This window comes from Melospiza georgiana, chromosome 13 (genome assembly GCF_028018845.1).
Source record: "Melospiza georgiana isolate bMelGeo1 chromosome 13, bMelGeo1.pri, whole genome shotgun sequence".
Taxonomy (NCBI): Eukaryota; Metazoa; Chordata; class Aves; order Passeriformes; family Passerellidae; genus Melospiza; species Melospiza georgiana.
Window position 1 is genome coordinate 9,145,654 of NC_080442.1, and position 22,697 is coordinate 9,168,350.

At 39.4% G+C, this 22,697-nt stretch overlaps 1 protein-coding gene across 3 annotated transcripts; it reads left to right on the forward strand.

Moving 5' to 3' along the window:
- The first annotated feature begins 4,137 nt into the window (after positions 1–4,137).
- Positions 4,138–21,689, forward strand: AP4E1 (adaptor related protein complex 4 subunit epsilon 1). 3 transcript variants are annotated; one of them, XM_058033575.1, is made up of 21 exons: positions 4,138–4,304; positions 4,613–4,684; positions 5,538–5,661; positions 6,222–6,295; positions 6,748–6,869; positions 7,685–7,844; positions 8,333–8,499; positions 9,058–9,131; positions 10,083–10,205; positions 10,294–10,403; positions 10,650–10,789; positions 12,040–12,152; positions 12,288–12,406; positions 13,090–13,392; positions 13,938–14,052; positions 14,417–14,552; positions 15,125–15,380; positions 16,127–16,705; positions 18,056–18,240; positions 18,937–19,094; positions 19,530–21,689. In XM_058033575.1, the coding sequence occupies exons 1-21, from the start codon at positions 4,143–4,145 to the stop codon at positions 19,688–19,690; spliced, it is 3,453 nt and encodes a 1,150-aa protein (XP_057889558.1). In that variant the 5' UTR covers positions 4,138–4,142; the 3' UTR covers positions 19,691–21,689. The 3 variants fall into 3 exon arrangements, with proteins under 3 accessions (XP_057889558.1, XP_057889559.1, XP_057889560.1); XM_058033576.1 differs by having other exon boundaries at positions 4,249–4,304; positions 4,617–4,684; XM_058033577.1 differs by lacking the exons at positions 4,138–4,304; positions 4,613–4,684 and adding an exon at positions 4,689–4,776.
- Positions 21,690–22,697: the final 1,008 nt, after the last annotated feature.

Consider the following 22,697-nt stretch of genomic DNA (forward strand, 5'->3'; position numbering starts at 1 on the left):
TCACTGCCTGTCATCTGCTCAAAGCCTCTCCACGGGCTGAATTACACTGCAGTGACTCTTCTTACGACAAAGAGAGGACGTGGAGAGTTTAATTATAGCACTTTAAAATTTAGGATGTAAAAAAGCACAAATGACAATAAGCATGTAATCTATTTCTGAGCGTTTTTAATATTAAAATTTAGCCCTTGTAGGCGCAGAACAGCAACAAATCCCTAGGGATCGGAGGAAGACATTTTCAGCAGTTCGCGGCAGAACAAAGGATTGCAGCGCTAGCGCTTTTCAGAACTACAGAAGCTGCTTCCAAAATAAATCACAATGTTCTTTCTTCATAAAAGAGCTCATCATTCTATCGTCACAAATGCACACATTCAGGGAGCAGACAGAAATACTTAAACATTAGCATTGTCAGTTCTTGCTGACTGCTAAAAAAGGCTAAAAACTCTTATTTGAAGAGATGAAAAGAACCAGTGCTTTCACAAATGAAAAGCAGGAACGAAGCTGAACTGTTCATTCCTTTATCAATGGATATGTACACAGTACTATAGCATAAACTGGAAGAACACACAAAAAAGAACGATCATTAATTTAACCACAAGGACTAAAAAGAATTGCAATTTTTTTCCCTTAGCAGCCACTTTATATTATAGTCAAGCCTTTGCATATAATTTAGGTAAAATGATGCTCTAGTTTACATCAGATTCACTTCTATAAATTAGTCTTCCACATCCAGAGCAATGAAAATAAATTCCAGAAATGTACTGATAGCCCCAGAATCCTCACTTTTTACCAGGCTTGGTAATTCTTGGAGCTGAGCCATAGTTAGGAATTACAGGATATTTTGGATAAAAACCTTTTAAGCATAGTTGCATGTAAGAAAAAAAACAGTCTTATTTACACATTCCTTGGTGACCTACAAGGAAAACTATTATAATAAACAGATCTTTCCCTCATTTTAGAAGCACAGAAGACAAGCAGCTTCCACAAGGAAGCATAGAGTAACCTCCTCCCCTGCCATCTTCAGCAGATGGGTATGTACAGCAACAGGAACCTCAAAACTACAGAATAGTGCTGATAAAGAAAAATGAAAATATCAATTCTAACTTCAATGTGGTTTTATATTCCATCCCAGTCTGGTATTAATTCAACAGTTCATTGCCTGTGTAATGTTCTCCAAGTAACAAAAGCGTGGACTTTGTCTCCAGGTACCCTTCCTGATGTTTGCTTCCATTCCACTCAAACATTTCTCACAACGCTCCACGTTTTCTAAACGAGCATCCATTGCTAAGACTCTACGCATTTCTCATTCAGTTAAAAGTACTGAACAATACAGAAGCAGTGAGTATTTTTAACTTGCTGAAAGGAAGGTGCCTGTCAAGCAGGGAGACCAGAAAAGGAGCTCTAATTAGAGACAACAGCATGAAGAAGGTGCAGGTCAAACCCATGCCTGTTTATGTGATATATCCACATATGGCTTTTGGGGTATAATGATACATCTAATTGTGTTCAAATGTGTTTGTTTTGCAGGATATCCTTCTGTTTAAGTGATAAGTGTTTCTGTTTCTGTGAAATCTTTTCTGTATTATTTCCCAGATCCATACGGTTTATTTCCTTGGTGCTAAAGTGTCTCCTGTTTTGGCAAGCCTCTCTAACAAGGAATGATGAGAAGGACAGGGCAGGGCTGGGAATGATGGTGGAGAGAGAAGAGAATTCAAAACCTGCCATCCCTAAAGTTTCAGACACAAATCCTTTCCCTGTTCACGGGCACTGCCAGCCACGTGCTGCAGCTGTGGGCACAGAGCTCACTGGCACTGCCCCCTCTGCTTTGGCACACTGGTCCCCCTGCTCCTTGGTGGTGCCCTGGTGAGCCTGTGAGACATGTGACAGATAATACACAGTCTCTGCTAATTATGACAAAGTAGGTTTAATCCCCACAGAACAATGCCTGGGTAAGAGTGCTGTATTTGTTTTCCATTACACCTGTTTCATTTGGCATCATTTACATCATCTAGTACTACACATTCCTTGCCCAGTGCAGAGACAACATGGTGAAGAGCACAAGCTCTTCTATTTTGGGTTCTATTTTGGCTCATACACAATCAACCCATTTTCTATTCTGGAACTCTTTATTTCCAGCGGTGTGAAATGAGCCAGAAAGAACACCACTTGCCGATCAGATGCCAAGGAGAACTCAGAGGAATGGCAATTAGAGTGTTTCTTGATATGGTGAGAGCAGTTGTTATGAAGCGAAGAGAAATAACTGAAATGCAGCCTTTCAGTGTTACATCTGCAGTTGTTTTATAACCACGCTTCAAAGTTTTTCCTCTAACTGATGAAAAAAGAAGGCAGATGAAAGCAGGAAAAAGGCACAACAAGCCACCTTGCCAAGTTTATGCCTAGATGGTAGACATTCCTTACTTCTGTGGATTTGCTTTCTCTACTTCATCTCATATAGTGCAAATTATACACTAAATAACACAGTGCTTAAAAGGAAAAAAAGTGTGGGAACAATTACTGGCGATCTTTATGGAAGGCATTAGGTGTATCTATAATCATCTGACTGTAAGTCATGTATTTTGCACATATGTGTGCACTATGAATAGTCCTCTTGATTTCAATGCAATCATCAACAATTAACCCTGCACATGCCTGAGGGTTTGTGCTCTACGAATCATTTTACACACAGCATTTATACACCACCTCAGGCAAAGAGAAGGATTTAAGACTCTAGAACCATGAAAAATAATAATAATTAAAAAGTCAAAGCTAGTGCGTTTTCAGCATTTATTCAAGTTCCATCAACTTTACCAGCAGCGTTTCCTATGCTTATTAAATGTACATTTTTGGTCTGCAAAGTTTACAAGTTTTTCATGCTTCTGCAATGTAATGTGATGTTTTTACATGAGCAGTTCTTAACTATAATATTCTTAACCAACTCATTTTGTAAAGCGAACTTTAAAAACTACCAGTCCATATCTTTCATATTAGCTTCAAGGAAATGCCTGCTTTTAATACCTTTAAAAATAGTGATCCCAGTTTATTCCTGTTGGGCTTTTCTCTTTTTCCGATAATAATTTATAGCTTTGAAATTCAGCATGATTTTCTGTCTAGATGTATGTAGGAGAGAGGGATACCTTTTCATTGGAAACACAGAGCTTGGAAAACATTGTGCCAGTTTCTTCCCCACCCTTTCTAGAAAAAGAACCCCCAAAACTGCCTTTGAACTGAAATACAAGTTCCCTGGTAAAAACCTTCCCAAGAGGACAAAATGCTACCAGGGGTATGGGTATCACCTCAGATCAGCCCTCTGGAAGCCTCTCAGCATTACAGACCTCCTGATGTTCTCACCCACTCTTTAAGAATAATATTTTTCATAATTGGGAGGTTTAGCTTGGACATTTGGAAGAATTTCTTCACAGAAAGGGTGATTAGATATTGGAATGCGTTGTCCGGGGAGGTGGTGAAGTCACCATCTCTGGAAGGGTTTAAGGAAAATTAGATGCTCGCTCAGTGCCACGCTCTAGGTGACATGGTGGTGTTTGGCGGACTCAGTGGTCTGTATTCACCGAACCGATCCTGCGATAAGCTGGGGTCAGAACCGAACAGGTTCTGTGATAAACTGGGGTTAGAACAGAACCGATCCTGCGATAAGCCGAGGTCAGAACCGAACCGATTCTGTGATAAGCCGAGATCAGAACCGAACCGATCCTGTGATAAGCCAAGGTTTGAACTGAACCGATCCTGTGATAAACTGGGGTCAGAACCGAACCGATCCTGTGATAAACTGGGGTCAGAACCGAACCGATCCTGTGATAAGCTGCCACACGCCGCTCATTGGAACCGGCTGAAGTGTCTGCTCCGTGCTGCTGACACCGGGAGCCCGGCGGGCGGACCGGCGCTCGGGCCCCCTCCTCCCTCAGGGCAGCGCCGGAGGCAAAGGCTCCGTGCCCACCGCAGCCGCCGGGGGGCCGCGGGCCCCGCTCCGATCGCGGGGCTCCAGCTCCACCTCCCGGCCCAGCCGGGCGGCGGGCGGGGCCCGGGGAGCGGCTCCTCCTCTCCCGGCCCCGCCGCCCCTCCTCTCCCGCCCCGCACCGCCCCGGAAGGGGCCGCCCGGGCCCGGCTCTTCCGGGGGCCGCGGGTCCGGCATGAGCGACGTTGTGGAGCGGACGCTGAGCGCCCTGCCCGGGCTGCTGGGGCAGCACGATCCGGGTGCCGGCCCGGGCGGTGCCGGCGGCCCCGGCAGGGTATCGGCCTCCTCCCGGCTCGGCAGCCTCATCCGGAGCATCACGGCGCTCACCTCCAAGCACGTACGGGCTGCGGGGCCGGGCTCCTCTCCCTTCCCGCCCCGGGGGAGCCGCCGCGGGGCTGGGCTGGGGGCCCCGGGCGCGGCGTCTCCCCTCAGCCACGATAAAACCCCGATAAACTCCCCGTGTGTGTGTGTGGGTGGCCGCGTTCTGCAGCTCTGGGCCCGGGCTGGGCGAGCACGGCCGCGGTGCTGGAGGCGAGCGGCCCCCTGAGTGTGGGGCAGCGCTGAGTGACCCTGTCTGCTCTGGTTCTTCTTTCACGTTTTGCCTGTGAAAACTATGCGAGGTTAAAACAAGTTTAATTTTTCTAGGAAGAAGAAAAATTAATTCAGCAGGAACTAACCAGTTTGAAAGCAACAGTTTCAGCCCCCAGCACAACACTTGTAAGTTCTGTTCGTGGCTGCAGGCTTTGGAACAGCAACACCGAAGGTGAAGGATAGAGTGTTCTCAGTCTTTATCACAGCTGGATGTGCAGGTTATCTGCATTATAGATATTTAATCATCAGCATTAAAAAGTACCAATACGTATGGTTTTGCAGCATGGTTGAAATAGTGAGAACACTGATTTTGATGGATGTAAATAAGCAGCAATAATATGAGCCTACCATCATTCTGTAGTTTCTGAAGTATTGCAGACAGCAAAGCTAGGTGATGAGCTGCTTCCATCAAATAATGCTCTTTGCAGGCTGACGTTGTTCTTACAATTAGTTGGTGCTTTTTAAGAAGCTGTGCTTTGTTGTATACACTATTGTCATGTCTGAGTTTCAGGAGATGATGTATTCTGCTTTGAATTAGTTAATTCATACGTCCATCCCATGAGTGAGGATTTTTGAAGGGAAAATGAAATTTTATCTTGCATCTAGTGAAGTTACCATCCTACGTCAGGGTAGTAATTGGTAAAAAGGAATAGTCATAATGCTTCAGATAATCATAATGCTTCACATAATTAATATTTTTTATGTTGGCATAATCTGCTGTTGATCACATGCATACTAATCAAAATAAGAACCTTTTTAGGGGTAGAATAGGAGGAGTTCTGCCTTTTTAGCTGAAATTTAACACTGCTTTGCAGAAGAAGTTCATGGCAAAGAAAAAATTATGAATACTGAGATTTTAGAAAATGCGTAAATTCACTTGTTTCTGTGAGATAAAGTTCTCTGTTTCAGTAGAGCAGCGAAGAAGAGCATAAAACATGTTGGACTTAAAATTTTCAGTAAGTAGTTTCTGGTATTTCAGAGGCTGATGAAAGAATGCATGGTGAGACTCATCTATTGTGAAATGCTGGGCTACGAGTCTTCCTTTGGATACATCCACGCAATCAAACTTGCCCAGCAAGGGAACCTTCTGGAGAAGAGAGTTGGTATGTGCATGGAGCTGTAGCCTTTATAATGTTCTCAAACCCCCAGTTTTAAAGTTTTTCAGGATACGTAATTCATGTCAAATACAACCTACTTAAAATGTTCCTCATTTTCTTGGTCTGGTTTCGTGGTCTGTTACTTTTTGGAATTATCGAAATCCTTGGCTTGTGAGGTGCTCTGTGTGTGCTTGCAGCACCGAAGGCAGGGAAATGAATTTTATTTTGAATCATCAGTTCCTTCATTGTTTTGAATTGTGACACCAGTAAGCAAATAATTTAAGAGAATATTTGTTAAGCACATCAAGCAGAAAATGAATTTCTGTCAGGATCTGGTATCTTTTCCAAGTAGTAATGCAAGATTAGGTAAGGATGGTTCTGTCAGACAAATATTTAAAACAGGAGCAACTGTTATCGAGCAGGGATTTTTTTGTTGGGTTTTTGTAACTGTTTAAGTTAACTCTTCTTGTGTTACAAACAGTCTTAAAGTTTCTTATTGCTTGAAAATTATTATTCTTAAAGTTGCTTATTGCTTGAAAATAGTAATCAAGTCTGTTTTCTTTTAGGTTACTTGGCAGTTTCTCTATTTCTACATGAAAATCATGAACTGCTGCTTCTACTTGTGAACACAGTTGTGAAGGTATAGTGGGGTTTTGTAAAACAAAGAAAAAGGAAAATCTTACAGGCACAGGAGAAGCCATGTGCCAGATGAGCCAGTGGGGAAGAACACCTAGCTGAACAGAGAGCTTTGGCTGTAGCTTGGTGGGAGGGGCTGTGGGGTGAAAAGCTTGGACCAATTCTTCCCATTTTGTCACACATAAATTGATTAATTTGATTAATCAATTACTTTGTCACAAGCAAAGATAGGCTGAAATAGCTTTTCCTGCCTTTTTAATTTGATCTTGATGTTCTTGCTCTTGAAGCCATATTTTAAAAGTTCTTTGAGAGGAGATATGCCATAAACTTTACTTTATAAATGGCTGTGGGTGGCCTCTCTAGGGGGGTAGTTCCAGCCTTCTTGTGAAAGATTTGAGGCATGTCTGTGCAGAATTTAAAAGTCTGATGAAAAATTGACTGTGTTTTATGTCACAGGACTTGCAGAGCACTAACCTGGTGGAGGTGTGCATGGCGTTAACTGTTGTCAGCCAGATCTTTCCACGGGAGATGATTCCAGCTGTCCTGCCCCTAATAGAAGACAAGCTTCAGCATTCTAAGTAGGTGTTCATTACAGAATTTCAAATGGCCTTGTACAGCTGAATAAATTAATTTTGTAAGTAGTTTTAGTATAGTGTTTCTTCTCTCAGCTGGTCTTTTTGAGTCATCACCTTTAGAAATAAATGCTCGCCTTGTGTTTTCTCTTGGATTCTTGTCTCATTTATTTACAGCTTGACTGAGTATTGAATGGATAGCAAATTTTTTCATAGCCAGTGTGGATAGGTAAATGTAATTGAATTTATTTGCTGGGGTCCTTTTAACCAATATGCATGAAGAAGTGTTTGTTGAGTAGGTGGGGAAACAGATCTAGATCCTTGAACTTCACTGACACTTTTCATAAAGATCTTTAGAGAAACTAATAAAAGTGTATCTGTGGTTACCCTTGATTTGTTTGAAGTATAGTTTACTATATCCCATAAAGAGAGGAAAATGCTGTAATTATTGATTTGAAAGGAAATTGCAGAATTAATTAATTCAGTAATTTCTAGACATGTATTTTTTGGAGCTGCATGTATGACCACAGCAGATGAGTCATGGCCTATTTCATTGTTTTTTTGGTGGACATTGTTTTAAATCATTAATCTGACATTCATCCTTACTAGGCTTTAAAGCTGGCTTTGTCACTTCCTTGCTTAGGTGGTATTTGCAAAGTCATTTGTTGCCAACATGTAAAACAGGGGTTCTCATCTCTACAAATCATGATCTGGGGTCTGGCAAGTTTTTTTGTATCTCTACAAATCATGATCTGGGGTCTGGCAAGTTTTTTTGTAAAGTCAGGTACTTAAAGTTTTGTTAAATGTAAATCTCATTTCAGGGAAATTATCCGAAGAAAAGCTGTTCAAGCTTTATACAAATTCTATCTCATTGCTCCTAATCAAGTTCAGCACATCCATGATAAGTTCAGGAAGGCTTTGTGTGACAGGGATGCTGGAGTCATGGCTGCTTCTTTGCATATTTATCTGCAAATGATTAAGGTAGGCAAAGAATTAGAAGCACAACTGAATTTGGGAGATATTTTTGTGTTTTTTATTTTAAATACACAGTGTGCTCTACAAAGATTTTGCAGAAAAAATTCACTTGTAGCAGTTAGAAAAGTTAATTTATGTAGTCATGTGTTACATTTGTTTCTGCCAATCCTCCATTTAACTGGGCAAATCCATTTCTTCAGGGTCTGAATGCTCAGCATTGCTGGGTCCTTAGCTAGTGGATCTAAGTCCTACAGTGGGTTAAAGGGAAATTTCCTTGTAAATGTGTCTCACCTGCTCCCTGTGCAAATGTGTGAGAAAAGAGCATAGGCTTAAAGGGAAGAGCATATGGGTGCTGAGGGCTGAGAGCAGAAGTCTGATTTCAAGAAATGATGCCATCAATGCAGGTATTTTGATCTTACTCAAGTTGTGGATGATTTTTACTTTTGAGTTATTGTATTGAAATATTTGAGTTGAATTTAATTTCCATTATGTAGGAAAACTCATCTGGATACAAGGACTTGACTGGGAGTTTTGTGACCATCCTGAAGCAGGTGGTGGGAGGAAAACTCTCTGCTGACTTCAACTATCACAGTGTGCCAGCACCATGGTTACAAATTCAGCTTTTAAGAATTTTGGGGCTGTTGGGAAAAGATGATCCAAGGTAACCAGATTTTTCTCTGTAAGTAATAATTTGAGATAAAGTAATAGCCTGCACCTCATAGGCTGTAAGAAGCTTTCAGTGTCAAAATTCTTGCACATTTATTTTTAACCAATAATTAATTTCTGCAGAAGTAGTTTCTTAGCTTCTGGACTGTCTAAATGATTGTTGTGGAATATGATTAAAATGTAATTTTACTGAGACTTCTATTACAATGTTACCAAATAACAGTGAAGAGCTGGAGTAAAACTATTTTAAAAAAGTGCTGCCATTTTGTGAAGACCTAGTTGTCTGTGATCCTTTCCCTATTGACCTGTTTATTTATGCAAGCAGCAAGGGAAGTGTTTTTATTCTTATAATGTGGTAAATGTTTATTTTGAAAGCTTCAAGCATCCTGTTAAATGCCATTTAGGATCATGTTATAGAGCTCTTCTGTGTTACAGTAAATTTGTGGATATGAGTAATATGTTACGGGTTTCAATAATAGCTCTGAACTGTTTGGCAAAATAAGGCTACCTGCTTATTAGTGGTGCAATTAATTGTAAATATTTTCTTAAATAGGGCAAGTGAATTGATGTATGATGTTCTAGATGAATCTTTAAGAAGAGCAGAGATTAATCATAATATTACATATGGTGGGTAAGGTTATTTTATGTAATTATCAATATTTGAAAAGATAGAAAATGAGTAGTTGATTATGCTAAAATACTTATACAGTAGTTTTGAAAAATCTAATTATAGTCTTAACATTAATTGTATTCTCAAGTGTCCAACTAGTAAATAGTAGCACAAGTGATGCATTGCTGTACAACATTGATTTTTTATCATTAAAGTAAAACACATCTATATACAGGGAATTCTGTTTAGCTCAAAAGCCTTTATCCTGTGTTTGCATTGACCCTGCCCTTAATTACACAGAGTTAGCTGCTTCATGGAAGCTTTTAGTGGACATTGCTTAAGTTGAAATAAGCAATAAAAGAAAATCCTGCTGATACATCTCTGTGTGGTAGAAATGTTTTGATTTCTCTTTACTGCCCTGAGAAAGGCAATAGTGTGCAGGGACAGTGTCAGTTCTTTACAGCTGTGTAGGGTGTAATGTTCAGTTTATTTCTAGATTTTTCTCAAACAACTGTACAAAGTTGTTGGGTTTTTTTTTTCTGGTTTTGTTTTGATTTTTCATTGGTTCTTTTCTTTCAAGAATGTTCTCGGGATGATTTTGGCTGTTGGTAGTAGCTAAGAAATTATGAGTTACCAAAAATAATTTGTCTCAAATCCTTTATAGTTGCTTGTTGGCTTTTTGAAGACTGTCCCAGTCCAGTGCCTTGAGCAGCTGTAGGAGACTTCAAGGTTGGAAGAACTTTAAGGACAGAAAGTTGTTTGCAGGGGCTAATTAAAACATGTATGTACTAAAGGAGATAGACTTTTACCTGCTTTTCCTTATGTCAGATGGTACTCTCTGGTTAGATTCAGTGGGAGTGGGATAGTACTGCCAGTCCTTGAGGAACACTGAGCTCATTTGTTTGTTAAAAATTTTGGATTATAGAAATATTCAATACGCATTAATTATGTGTCTTCTCCTCCTGCAGCCATCCTGTTTGAATGTGTCCAAACAATTTACACCATTCATCCCAAATCAGAATTACTTGAAAAGGCTGCCAAGTGCATTGGAAAATTTGTTTTGTCACCCAAAATTAATTTGAAATACTTAGGTAAGGATGCCTGATTTCATTATGCTGTCTTTAATTTGGCCATAGTGATAGCATTGCCTTACATCACTTGCAATCACTTTCATTCCAGGGTTAAAGGCTCTGACCTATGTTATCCAGCAGGATCCAAACCTGGCACTTCAGCACCAGATGACAATCATTGAATGTCTGGACCATCCAGATCCCATTATTAAAAGGGAGGTCAGTTGCATTTCTAAATGTCAAAAATTTAGGTAATTGTTAAGGTGGGGGATAAGTTTTGTAAAATGAGCAATGTAAAAATGTTTCCATAATTATGAGAGAACCGTTAAAAACACAGTTAATGTGACAAGCTGTCTAGAGAAGCAGTGTATCTCATTTAAGAATAGTTGCTCAATTTGGTGTACTAAAGCTTCTTCTTTTTTTGAGTCCTCAGAACCAATTATTTCTTTGTGCTTTCTCTTTCAGACTTTAGAGCTTCTCTACAGGATTACAAATGGGCAGAATGTAATTGTCATAGTCCAGAAGATGCTTGATTACTTAAAAGAAAGCCAAGAAGAATATGCCATCATCAGCTTAGTTGGCAAAATAGCAGAACTAGCTGAGAAATATCCTTTTATTTTTCTGAACTAGCTGAGAAATATCCTTTTATTTTTCTGAAACTTTGAAGTCAGAGCTCAGGCACCTGTAGCACTGATACCTATCAAAGCATCTTTCCTGATCTTGTGAAGTAGGAAGTGTTAGAGCTGTGCTTCCCATCCTTTCAAATGCAAAAGAAAGCACATACAATAATGACAACAGTGTTTCTTGTGTTTCACTGAGAGAAACTAATTGCACACAGATTTTGGCTTTGGAGTTTAACATTAAAACCTTGTGTTTTAAATTCAAACTTTAAAGCCTTATACTACAGCATAGAGAGAGATGTCTCAGTGCTACTTGAAGTGCTGTTCTGTAATTGTGGGACTGATCTTCCCTGATAGAACTCTTCATTGGTGTAAGGATTTTAAGAACAGCACACTTTGATAGAAATGAAGAAAAGATTTTTTTAAAAATGCCATAAAAGATGAAAGTAATGATTAGGGATTTGGTTTATTATGTGCATTACTGTTAGATCTTCCACTGCCTGATTTCTGTGTGTGATTTTGTCTGATATCTTGAGTTGTAAACTTTTAATAACAGCTGCCTTATCATCCTGTTTGTGCAGTGCCTGGCATGGAGTACTGTACTAAAAAAAGCTCTGTTGTCCTGCAGTATGCAAAAACAAATGCAATAACTCTGAAATTTCTGTGCTGTTTAAAATTTCCGTTTATTAACTGTGTGTTTTCAGGACTTGCCTGACAGAAGGCAAAAGCCAACTTTCAAAGTTAGCAAAAGCTGATCAAAAGTTAAATATATTAAAAAAAAAAAAAACCAGCAAGGATTTATGTGGAGTGCTTCAAAATGTTTTTGTAAAGTTGGTAAATCAACAGCACTGCTGAAAAGGACTGTTTCTTATCATTGATCAAGTGATGCTGGATAAACAAAAGATTGGAAGCCTAGCACAGGACAAGTGTGAACTTAAAATAGAGTAGGACAAATGTGAACATATTGTTCCTAATGTGTGTGAGGCCTGCATGAGCTCAACTTTTTCAACAGAGTAACTTCAGGCTTTTCTAGCTGGTCACCAGTTTTCATGACATTTACAGGAAACACTTCCTAAAAGATCCAGGAATATTTCCTCTTTAGTTAGATGGAGCTGATATTTGCCCATCAGATCTCCAACTTACTGGGAAGATCACAGTGGGCATTCCTGTGGAAGTATACTAAAAAAGAAAGAAAAAGTTATGCCTTAGCATTTCATTCCTTAACATCTGGACACATATGCCCCTAACAATGAGTGGTTCATCCAGACAATGAATGCTGTGTTCTCAGTTGGAGGTGATGTTGTACATTCTGATATCCCAAACAACTTCCTGAGGCTGTTGGCTGAAGGTAACACCCTACATGCTCTAAAGAATTAGACATGTTCCTTAATAATCTGGGTTTGTTTTCTTTTCTTAAAATGTACTTTGAAATATTTGGTAGGATATGTTATTTGTGTTTCACAGAAACTGTGCTGTTTTCTAGGATTTGATGATGAAAAAGAAGATCATCAGCTCCGGGTGTATGCAGTACAGTCTTACTTGGCATTACTTGAGGAGGAAGATAAATTGTATCCACAGAAATTCCTTCAAGTTATGAGCTGGGTAAGTTAGACACAGGTCAGAATTCCAAACACAGATTTGAGGAAACTTTCAAAGGTGATAATGTTTTTAATAAATATTTATTAAACTTTAATTTTCAGTCACTTTTACTTGAAGTCAAGCTAACATGCTGAAATCTATTTTAGTGACCTCTTTGGTGGATGAGGACTATTAATTTGTGGTTTGTGGAAAAGCTGATTTGCTCCCTTTTATGCAGGGATGGCTTAGTAGCCACCTGAATCTGACTGCACACCATGGAGCCTTTCTGTCTCCATCCAAATTAGCCAGATGTGGTTGTGAAATGCTCTTGTAGCCCTGCAAATGGCTGGCCAGGTGCTGTGCTGGTGTTGTCTGATACTGGGGAAGCTTGAGCTCCCACCCAAGGGAGAGGCTGCAGTTTGAGGAGGTGGTGATTTGTCAAGGCCTGGTTATGTTTAGCTTTCTTTTCAAGACAATTTTTTGATTTTTAAAAAGCCAGATGTTGGAGTCTGTTGAGGTGAACACAAAGGTCACTTCAACCCTTTGACATATAAAACACAACATGGTAAAGAAATAACTTGGAACATGTTTAAACAATAGTTTCTTGAATGTGAAGTGGATTTATTGTGTTATTTTTAATACCATATTCCAATCTCAAAACTGAGAGCACTGCTCTAAATGCATCTTTGTCTGTTCTTTGTGAATAGGTGTTGGGAGAATATTTCAGTCTTGTTACAGATGTTGATCCAGAAGTTATTTTGACAAAGCTGCACAGCCTGCTGAAGAAGACCTTTGTTACTTCTGAAACTAAAGCGTGGATAATGGCTGCAGTCACCAAGATAGCATCACACACTTCGTGCTCAAAAACAGTGGATGAAATAATCCAAGAACTCAGCAGCTCTCTGGATACATGCCTGAGGCAATATGCCTTTGAACTGAAGCATCTGTGTGAAGACAAAGCACTGATGAAGGCCTTGCTTCCGTTTGATGCTAGTTGCAGTGACCTGGTGGTAAGACACATTCCAGGTTCTTTTTCATGAACCATCCATGGGGATGAATATTTTGGTGAAAAGGTGTTTCCAAAATGAATATTTGCAGTTCTCACTGGATGCAAGTCTGCTTAAAGTGAGTTTTCAGAAACTTCTTCAGGCATATGGGATGAATCAAAGTGTTCTATACTGAAAGATAAAGAGCCATGGTGTTTTAGTTAAGTAAGCTGGAGTAGCTTCTAGCAAAATTATCATTTCATACACTGGTTTATTTTTAGTTGCCTTTTGTTTTTTTCAAAGATGAGGTAGGCCTGCTTTAGTGATACAGTACTGCTTTTGAATTGAAAGAGTTTGCTTCCTATTTAAAATCCACTGATTTTGACCATGAAATTTCCACAGTAAATGATGGAAAAGATTCTGTCTATATAGCATCTTAACTGGTAGGTATGGGACATGTGACCTGAAGATCCTGATTTGCTGATAAGACACCATATTCTTCTGGTGACATCTGCCTCACATAGAGCAAATGGTTTCATTGTCTTTTCATTCCTTTAAATTCTGTGTAGGTAGATGCTTCCTTATCTTTTCTGGATGGGTTTGTGGCTGAGGGACTTGCTCATGGTGCAGCACCATATAAACCTCATCACCAGAGACAAGAGGAGAAACTTTCTCAGGAAAAAGGTGACAGTTCACTGCATTTATTTAATACTGTTAAATTACCTGAGAAGTATTAACAGTTAAAGTGTACAGTTAATTTATCTTCTTAAAATAATAGCATCTCAATGCAGCTCTTGTCTGTAGACAAGAGCTAAGTTCAACTTAGATTTTAGTTCCCCCTTTGTCTAGCTGATATATATAGATTGTTGTTCTGTAGGTGAGAAAGTCTTACTGTAATCCTTGCTGTTCTAGAGGATTTGAAATTTGTGGGATTATTAAAATGAAAGCCTGAGAAGTCCAGCAGTACAGGGATATATATTTTCAGAAAATAGACCTAATTCTTACTTTTTTATGCCTCTTAGTAATTTTAAAATTGTCTGTCTTGCAGCTCTGAATTTTGAACCTTATGGGTTGTCCTTTGCTTCAAGCATGTCCTCATCTGGTGTCACTGGCAGACAGTCCCCCACTGGTTTATCTTTTGGCTCTGATATATCTGGGAATAGTGCTGAGACGGGGCACAAAGAGTGAGTTAATTTGTGTGTGAAGTGAAGTACATTTAAGCTTCTGTTCTTGTCATTGTCATGGGTCCTTGTTGCTTTATTGCATGGAACTAGAAAGAGTGCAGTTGGACTTGGAAACTTTTATCACATAAGAAAATCAGTTGTTGGCATCTGCGTAAGAAGTAGGAAAACAGCTGATGTTTCAGACTCTTCTGCCACTTTCTTCACAGGCTGCAGTTGAGTGATGGGTAATGCAGTAAAATTGGGGCAGGATTGCCTGATTATTACATTGTTTGCTATTTTTTCTGCTGTATTTCTTTTTCTAGAGATAAAAGTGAGGCTAAGGTTTGCAGTGTAGGATGCTCCTTTTATTAGTGCACTACACATCATTTCCATATCCATAGTTTCATACAAATTAATAACTTCATTTATACTCAGCTAAACTGGTATGCAGAAAACCTTTCCAGAGTCTTTATATTTTACTCCTCACACTTGTCTATCAAAGCACCAAAGTAGTGAATGGTGTTTGAGTGTTGGCATGTTTTTATGAACATGTTCCTGTGGCTGATCCTGCTTTGTTTTGTTTGCCTTTTTAGGACAAATACTCTGAAACTTGAGGGAGTACGCAAGCTGTGGGGGAAAGAAGGTTACCTTCCAAAGAAAGAAAACAAAACAGGGAAAGAAAATGAGCCACAACCAGTGCCTTGTGGCAGCTTATTAGCAGGGCAGGTGGGGGAAGCTCCTGCACTGCAGCCTGTGCAAGGTGCCAGCCTGTCTGAGGAGGACAAAGAGAAGCAGCAGTTAGCATCAACTTTGTTCATTGGGCTGGGATCAAGTGCTGGTGTCAGCCTGGTGAGTGATTCTTTTGAGATTTAACACTTTAAAGTTTACATATGGTCTTATTGAAAATTATAGATACTTGTATGCAAATGGAGATCAAATTAGTGATAAGACAACCCCGTCTCCCCAAGTCATTGCAAAACTATTGAGAATGGCTTTTGCAGTGTGATATTTTATTGAAACCTGAAACAGCTTGATGAAGCAACCTCTGAGGCAGGTCTGATTTGATAACTGGAACTTTCCTCTGTTTACATGTTGTGCTCCAAGCTGTAGTGTTAGTTTTCCTGAACAACTGTTCCTTGACCCAGCCTTGTAGAGCTGTCACCATTCATTTGGATGTGAGGCTAGAATTTGACAGCCTATGTCAAGACCATTTTAAATTTATGTATGGTAGTATGTGGAACATAAAAGAATTCACTATTAGGTAATATTTTAAGGCTGGCATCATATTAGCCAGCTCAAATTTTGGAACTTAACACTGGTTAACCAGATACTACCTTTGCTTAGTCTTTTATTAATAAGAGTTTTTAGTTAGTTAAGAGAATCTTGAGTCATTCTTTCATTATAAGCTAATTTAGTCCTCTGTAAGAGATACAGCAAGCCCCTTGGATCCATTAAAATGTTTGGAATCTCTTTGTATTTGTCATCTGTTTTGATTCCTTGTTCCTTCCTCCCCTCCTCACTGCATGGTATTAACAGTAACACAGCTGGTTGCTAGGAACTTTTCCACCCTTTTTTTTTTTCTCTTTCCTTTTCAGATGGGCAAAGCAGACACAGCTACTCAGAAGTTCAAAAGGAAATCAAAGATAACTGAAACTCAGCAGTTGAGTGAGGAGGCATCAGACTTCCAAGCCAGTGCTGCTTCAGATTTTGATCCCTTACTTGATACAGTACCTGTTAGTGTGGAAGACTCTGAGGGAAGTCTGCACACAAGGTTAAGAAAAGCCTCCCCTTCTTCTTCAGATACTTTAGAAGACAATTTGGCATTTGAAACACCTCAGTCCCTCAGAAAATCTGTGCTGGATGACAGAATTTCAGCTAACAGGCTGTCACAGTCATCTTTGTTTGCTGATGGCAATATTGAAATTTTTCAGCCTTCTTCAAGTGCTCAGTGTGAAAGTGCCAGTGAAACACCATTGGTCCCTTCCTTACCAGAAGAACTTGAAGAGCTTCCTCACTCTGAAGTGGTGGGACTTTGTCAGAGTGATGCCTTAGCTCTGCATTTATGTAAGGTGTGGACAGATGACTCTCTGTTGCTCATTGTTTTTGTTTCAAATAAAACCACTTCTGCACTTCATGCTGTGAACTTAGTGTTTGAAGAAACAGAACACTTCCAGGTAAGAAACTTTGTTTCCATTGTGTTTTAAATTCACTTGGAACTTCTTGCTTTTTGCTTACATTTACCAATGCAATATTTGGTTTAATGTGGTAGCCATGCCTTTTTCCAAAGTATTTCCTTTAAAACCTGTGGTGCACCTGTTACACATAGCTTTAAAAGGAGTTGAGAGAAATCTTACTATAAACTTAAGCTGTCACTGGCTATAAAAGTTAGCCTCTCACTTTTTCAGTTCACCTTGATTTTATTTGCCTCTGTGTAATGAATATTTGTGATTTTTCCATTCTGAATGCAAAAAAAGCCCCAAATGCAAACCTCACTGGTCCTGCTTGGAGTGATATGACTTGAGTTCACCTCACTGTGTAGCTTTCTTTTGTCTGGGTTTGGCTATTGTGCATTCATTTGTATTTACCTGATAGGCAAGCATGATGCTTTCCTGACACCAAATTTGTGTAAGCTTTTTTCAGTGCTTTTTCCAAAGACATCAGTCATGGTTCACTCTCATGCATTTAGTTGAGGGTGCAGAGGAGTTGAGCAGTTAATTTTTTTACATTGGTTACATTAGAGATTTAAATATGATTGGTAAAGGCATGTTATAGTCATAAATAAAACTTCATTTAAATATTTGGAAGGATATTTAGGAATTGCCAGTTGATTGATCTATCCACAGATTTTGCTTAAAAGAAGCACAGAATTATTGAACAACTCCGCAAGTGATAACTGGATAAAAATAATTAGGTGGATTGATGCTTTTAGAATTGACTTAATCAAGGAACTGCTAATTGGTTATGGAGTCCCTTTCCATTTCTGACTTGACTCAAACTTGTCTTGGCATTGATAGAGAGTGAGCATCTCTTGTCTAGATTTTTCTAATAATTCACTTAAATTCCCACCCAGACCACCACCATGGATAGAATTTCTGTTACCAGTTTGTTTGGAGAGCCAGGGCCTGCTGAGTAATCTAGAAATCCTCCTTTTTATTAGGCGTGTTTTCTCAACTTCTTGTTTCAGTATATGGCTTGATGTGATGCTGCTTGCTTGTATGTTAGTTGATGTTGGGACTGAGCTGCAGAATTCAGATTCCTGGTGCAGTTCTTTAGGGCTGGGACAAGCCAATTGTCAGAGATCAATTTCACTGGTGCTGTGTATGCCATGGGATGTTTGTGGGTGTTAATGATTGATTTATCCTTCATGAGGGCTGAGATATGGTGGCTCTGTTCACTTGTCAAATACTCCAAGAAAAATCAGCAGAAATAAGAGGCACTTACACAGTTTTACAGCTGTATCTGAATCACTTGCACAACTTGACAGCAAGACTTACATTCTTTATTCCTTTTATGACATTATATAGATTTTGGAGAGTGCCACGTCCCATTTTCCTGTAATTGAAGCTCAAAGTGTGGAACATTGCCAGAAATGTGTGAGGATGAACAAAGTCTGTACACAGGCAATTCTTCCTGCTTCTGTTAGCTGCCAGTCAGAGATGGAAACTTGCCTTGAATTTTCAGTAGCTTTATCATTGATGGACTTCATCAGGTAAATAAAATAAACTGCAGTTTTTAAAAACATTTGTATACAGCTCAGTGTTAGACAAGGGCAGGATGATTTGGGTATTGACAATGAAAATACAAGGCTTCACCTTGAGCAGCTAATTCAAATCTGAAATGGCTGATAAAGATAATAAAGGGTTATTTTACACTTGCAATAAAGGGGTGAAGTTCCAGCAAGTAGTACAAATGCAGGGAGAATATTGACTGGAACTGTTTTTGAGGAGGTTAGCAGAACAAAGAACAGAAGGACGTGATGCTTTAAAATATGGCAGAATGTAAACATGTCAAGAGGAAGCAAGTGGTTTGAGTGCAGAAACCTGAACACTGTATGAAAAGGTTGACAACTTTTGCAGAGGAGGAAGAAAGCTCACTCTTTTCATATTTGAACACTGCATTTATTTTAGGAGTAGGAAAAAACAAGTGTCCTTTGTCCACCAGACATTTCTTTTGAAGTGAAATTTGAAAATTAATTTTTTTAAAATTTAGAAATCTAAAGCAAGGCATAGAAACGTTTTTAAAACGTTAAGTTGTAAAGAGGAGGGGTTTGATTAGTTCAATACATATTTAATTACTTTGTGCTCTATTGTTCAGCTGCTTCCATGTACAGGGGTTTTTTTGAGCCCAAAGATATTCTGATTTATAAATATTGTTTGGCTAAGAAATGTGGTGAACTTCCTTTTAGGCCAATGGAAATGACTACAGAAGACTTTGGGAAGCTGTGGTTGTCCCTTTCTAATGATGTGAAACAGAACATAAAAATGTCATCTTGCCAAGATTCCCTTTCAGCAGCCCTGGACACACTGCAACAGAAGCTGAAACTCCACAGAGTTGATGTTATAGGTGAGTGAAAGTACACTGTGGGGGTGCTCACAGGATAATTTGTCCCAGGAAGACAAGTGCATGGGAGAGAGAATCTTGCAGGTTAAGGGAGGGAATGTTTGGGAGCATGGTGAATAAGGGACTGGTGTGCCATGGACTTTGTTTGCCTCACTCAGGGGTCTGTGGGAGGGTGATGTAAAGTACAAGTGTTCAGCAAACAGTGGATTTTACAAAGGAGAAAACTTGCACCGTGAAGAGTTTTGGGTAGGGCAAAGAGGGAATGAAGCTGTATGACAAATATGAAGCTGGGATTTTGGCATGATTTGTGGTGATGTGTTCCATGAGTTAGAGGTAAACAGCAGACATGGAGTGTGGCAAATGCATTTCCTGTGAAGTCTGCTACAGCAGTTGTTGCTTGCTAACTGTTACTGCCTTCTTCTTCCTTCCCTCTCTCAGGCAATGAGGGAATCCTGGCCTGCCAGCTCCTCCCATCTGTGCCCTGCCTGCTGCACTGCCGTACCCACTCAGGGATGCTGGCCCTGTGGTTCAGGTCCCCTTGTGCTGCTCTTCCAGATGGATTGCTCTATCAGTGTCAGAAGGTGATGGAGGAATCCTGAGAACAATAGTGCCTGCCTTAATCCATTTGGTGTGTGAAAGCAAGTCAAAGATTTATACAGTTGCACAGATAATTACCAAAGCTAAACTAAGATACTGCTTCTTCAAGTATTAAAAGTTTTCTTCCAGCTGGCAATGTCCAAGTGGACTTGTGGGGGAATAATGGTGACCTAAATTACCCCTGCAAAAACATGCTCAGGACTGTACAGTACATTAAAGTATTGTTACCTGTGTAAGTGAAATGTATATTAATTTTGTTGTAAATGACTGAAAGTATTTATTTTTATTACACAGCTTTTATAGATGCCAACACTTATTCTTCATGGCAACTACTTAAATATGATTTTGAAGAAAACATATTTCCATTATGAGGTCAGACTTGATCAGTTATTTAATTTTATTTTGATAATTTTTCTAAAGCTATTTTTAAGCACTGCTGGCAACAAGACCCATATTGGTGGTTATATAAAATAGCTTATGTAGCAGCAAATGCATGGTTTTAAAACAGTTAAAAGATTCTAGGGAGGAAAACACTTCCCATGATCTTTGATGTTTACCATGGAAGGGATAATATCTAAATAGGTTTTTGATAGGAGCCAGGCATGTGAAATTGTTTGGAAGCACCTTGTGGGGGATTAGCTAAAGCCCTTCAGGTTAGTTCCTGTCTGCAGTTCTTCCTGCCCCAGATTTCAGTCTCATTCCCTTTCCACAGGGGTTTGTGACAGCCACTGAGTATCTGTGCATGTCTAATTCCACATGGATCAGCTCTGAGATGACTGAGCTGGGGGCACTTGGCTGTGGACGTGTTGACTCCTTGATTTTTGTTTAGTGAACATGTTCATTGCTTTCCAGTCCACCCTATAAATTTGATCTGGCCAAAATCCCTGTGCATGAAAATTCACAAGGGGAAAGCTTCCATTTATTTTTACTTGTAATTATTTCTAGCCTGGGTATGACTCATCACAGTCTGACTTGCAGGGATGTGGCCGTGCTGTGTGTGCATGCCTGGGAACTGCAGCAGGGCATGGGGGATTAAATCACAGCAGCAAATGTGGAAAATGTGTCTGAGCAGATTGTCTCCTGTTCCTGAAGTAACCTCACAATCTTGAAAATCCAGCAATCTGAATTTATTTAGATGCTAAATGAAAAATAGTGCTGGTTAGTATTATTTATAGCTGGTCATGTTTTCTGTTTAGGCATCCAAGATTGTACACACAGTTCAGACATGGTACAAAGGGATTCTGTGGTAGAGTTCTGTACTTTGTGTGTTTAATAGTAACAAGGAACCTCTCACGTGTCAGCATTACTGATTCTCACCTGAGAAGCACTGGTTGTAAAGGAAAACAAAGTATTCTTTGATGTTTTGGTAAACATTCATGAAATTGTTGTAAGAATGTTAATGTGCTGATAGCAATTTTTCTTTTAAGTCAAGCTACTTGTGTTATCACAAGTATAATCATCCAAGCAAATTCCTTTTTTATTGTTGTTTCAGTACCCTCTTACTGAGGAATTTAAAGTGCACTGAACCTGTAAATATATTTAATGTTCTGCATACTTAAATGTTTACTTGGCACTTCAAGACAGTTTATATAAATGAAAACTGATTTATAGTGGAATAATTTCCAGCAGATGATTGCCCTGCTGGTAAATCAGACTTGTGTTATGCAATTGGACTTCTGTGATTATAGGAACTCTGATACAAATATCTGTTTGTGGCCTATGCATTTAAACCATTTCAGCAAGGAGATGTTCAGTGTCCTGGTGTTTAAAGAACTGAAAAGACAACAATGCCTTCTGTTGTTAATTAATGTTCTCTGTAACCTTTCTCACTGTATGAATAGTGTATGTTAAGGTGTCAGTATTCTGATTCTAATTGCTTTATGGTATCATCACTTAAAGGAGTGTGCAGGGAATTGTACCTGTGTCAGTCATTTTTGGATTGCCCAACAAATACTGATCTGAATCTATCACCATATTTGCATTTCTTGCAGTTTAATAAAATTCAGTTTTATTTAAAAAAAAGTTTGATACTTGTTAAATGTTCTTTTCCATCACATGTAGCAGTGTTTCTGTATATTAAGAACTATTTTAATTGTTTCTTTTTGCATGTGAACAGTGAAACATCACAGATGAACCTGTTTTCCAGGAAGGGAGATAAGGTGCAGAGAAGCAGGTTAGGAGGAAGAGAGCACATAGAGTTTGCATGAAGGAGTTGGCTCAAGAGGCACCCAGAGGCCAGTCAGTCTGTACTGGCCATGCTGGACTGGCCCAAAACTGTAAGTACCAGGAGGCCTCACTGTTCCACTGCTGTGTGCCCTGTGAGTCCTGGACATGTGGGAGTCAGCAGCAAAGGGATTGTATTGGATCCTTATTTCAACTGTTTGTCAGCTTCTACCACCTTATCCCAAGTATTTTCAGGTATTTTTACTGAAACAAACAGGTAGGAAACTGGAGGAAGTGCAACATGGCAGCTTGAGGCAGGATGTTTTCTTAGATACAGACTAAAGCTTTTGGATTTTATTACTTTCTGCTAAATATTCCCAAATCCTCCTCATTCTGTAAGGACCCAAAAGAGTAAATTTGTGTAATGGATGGAGGATCTTGAGGTTTCCCTGTACTTGCAGGTAGCTCATAAATGACATTGATGGTTTCTAAATATTGGAAAAGTGTTTCTCTCTTTTGTAGAGTCCCACAGCATAAAAAGCTCTATTATCTTTTTCTGTATGGCTAAGACTGTGTGTGGTCTTTTTCTGGCATTGATTTATGTAAAAACAAAAATAGACCTGCTTAAGTTATCCAGTTAAAACTTGGTTTTTGCATTTCTGTTGCTGTGGTGAAACCTAATTTTGCTTGTCTGCTTGGTTCTCTTCAGGGCCTGTCTCTGAGAATATTTCCCTAGCACAAATCAGATCACATGCTCAGTCTGATGTGCAGCTCTGTGGCACAGGCACCATTTCATTAACATGTCAGAAGTGGTCACTCCCATGAGAGTTTGTTAAACATTAGCAT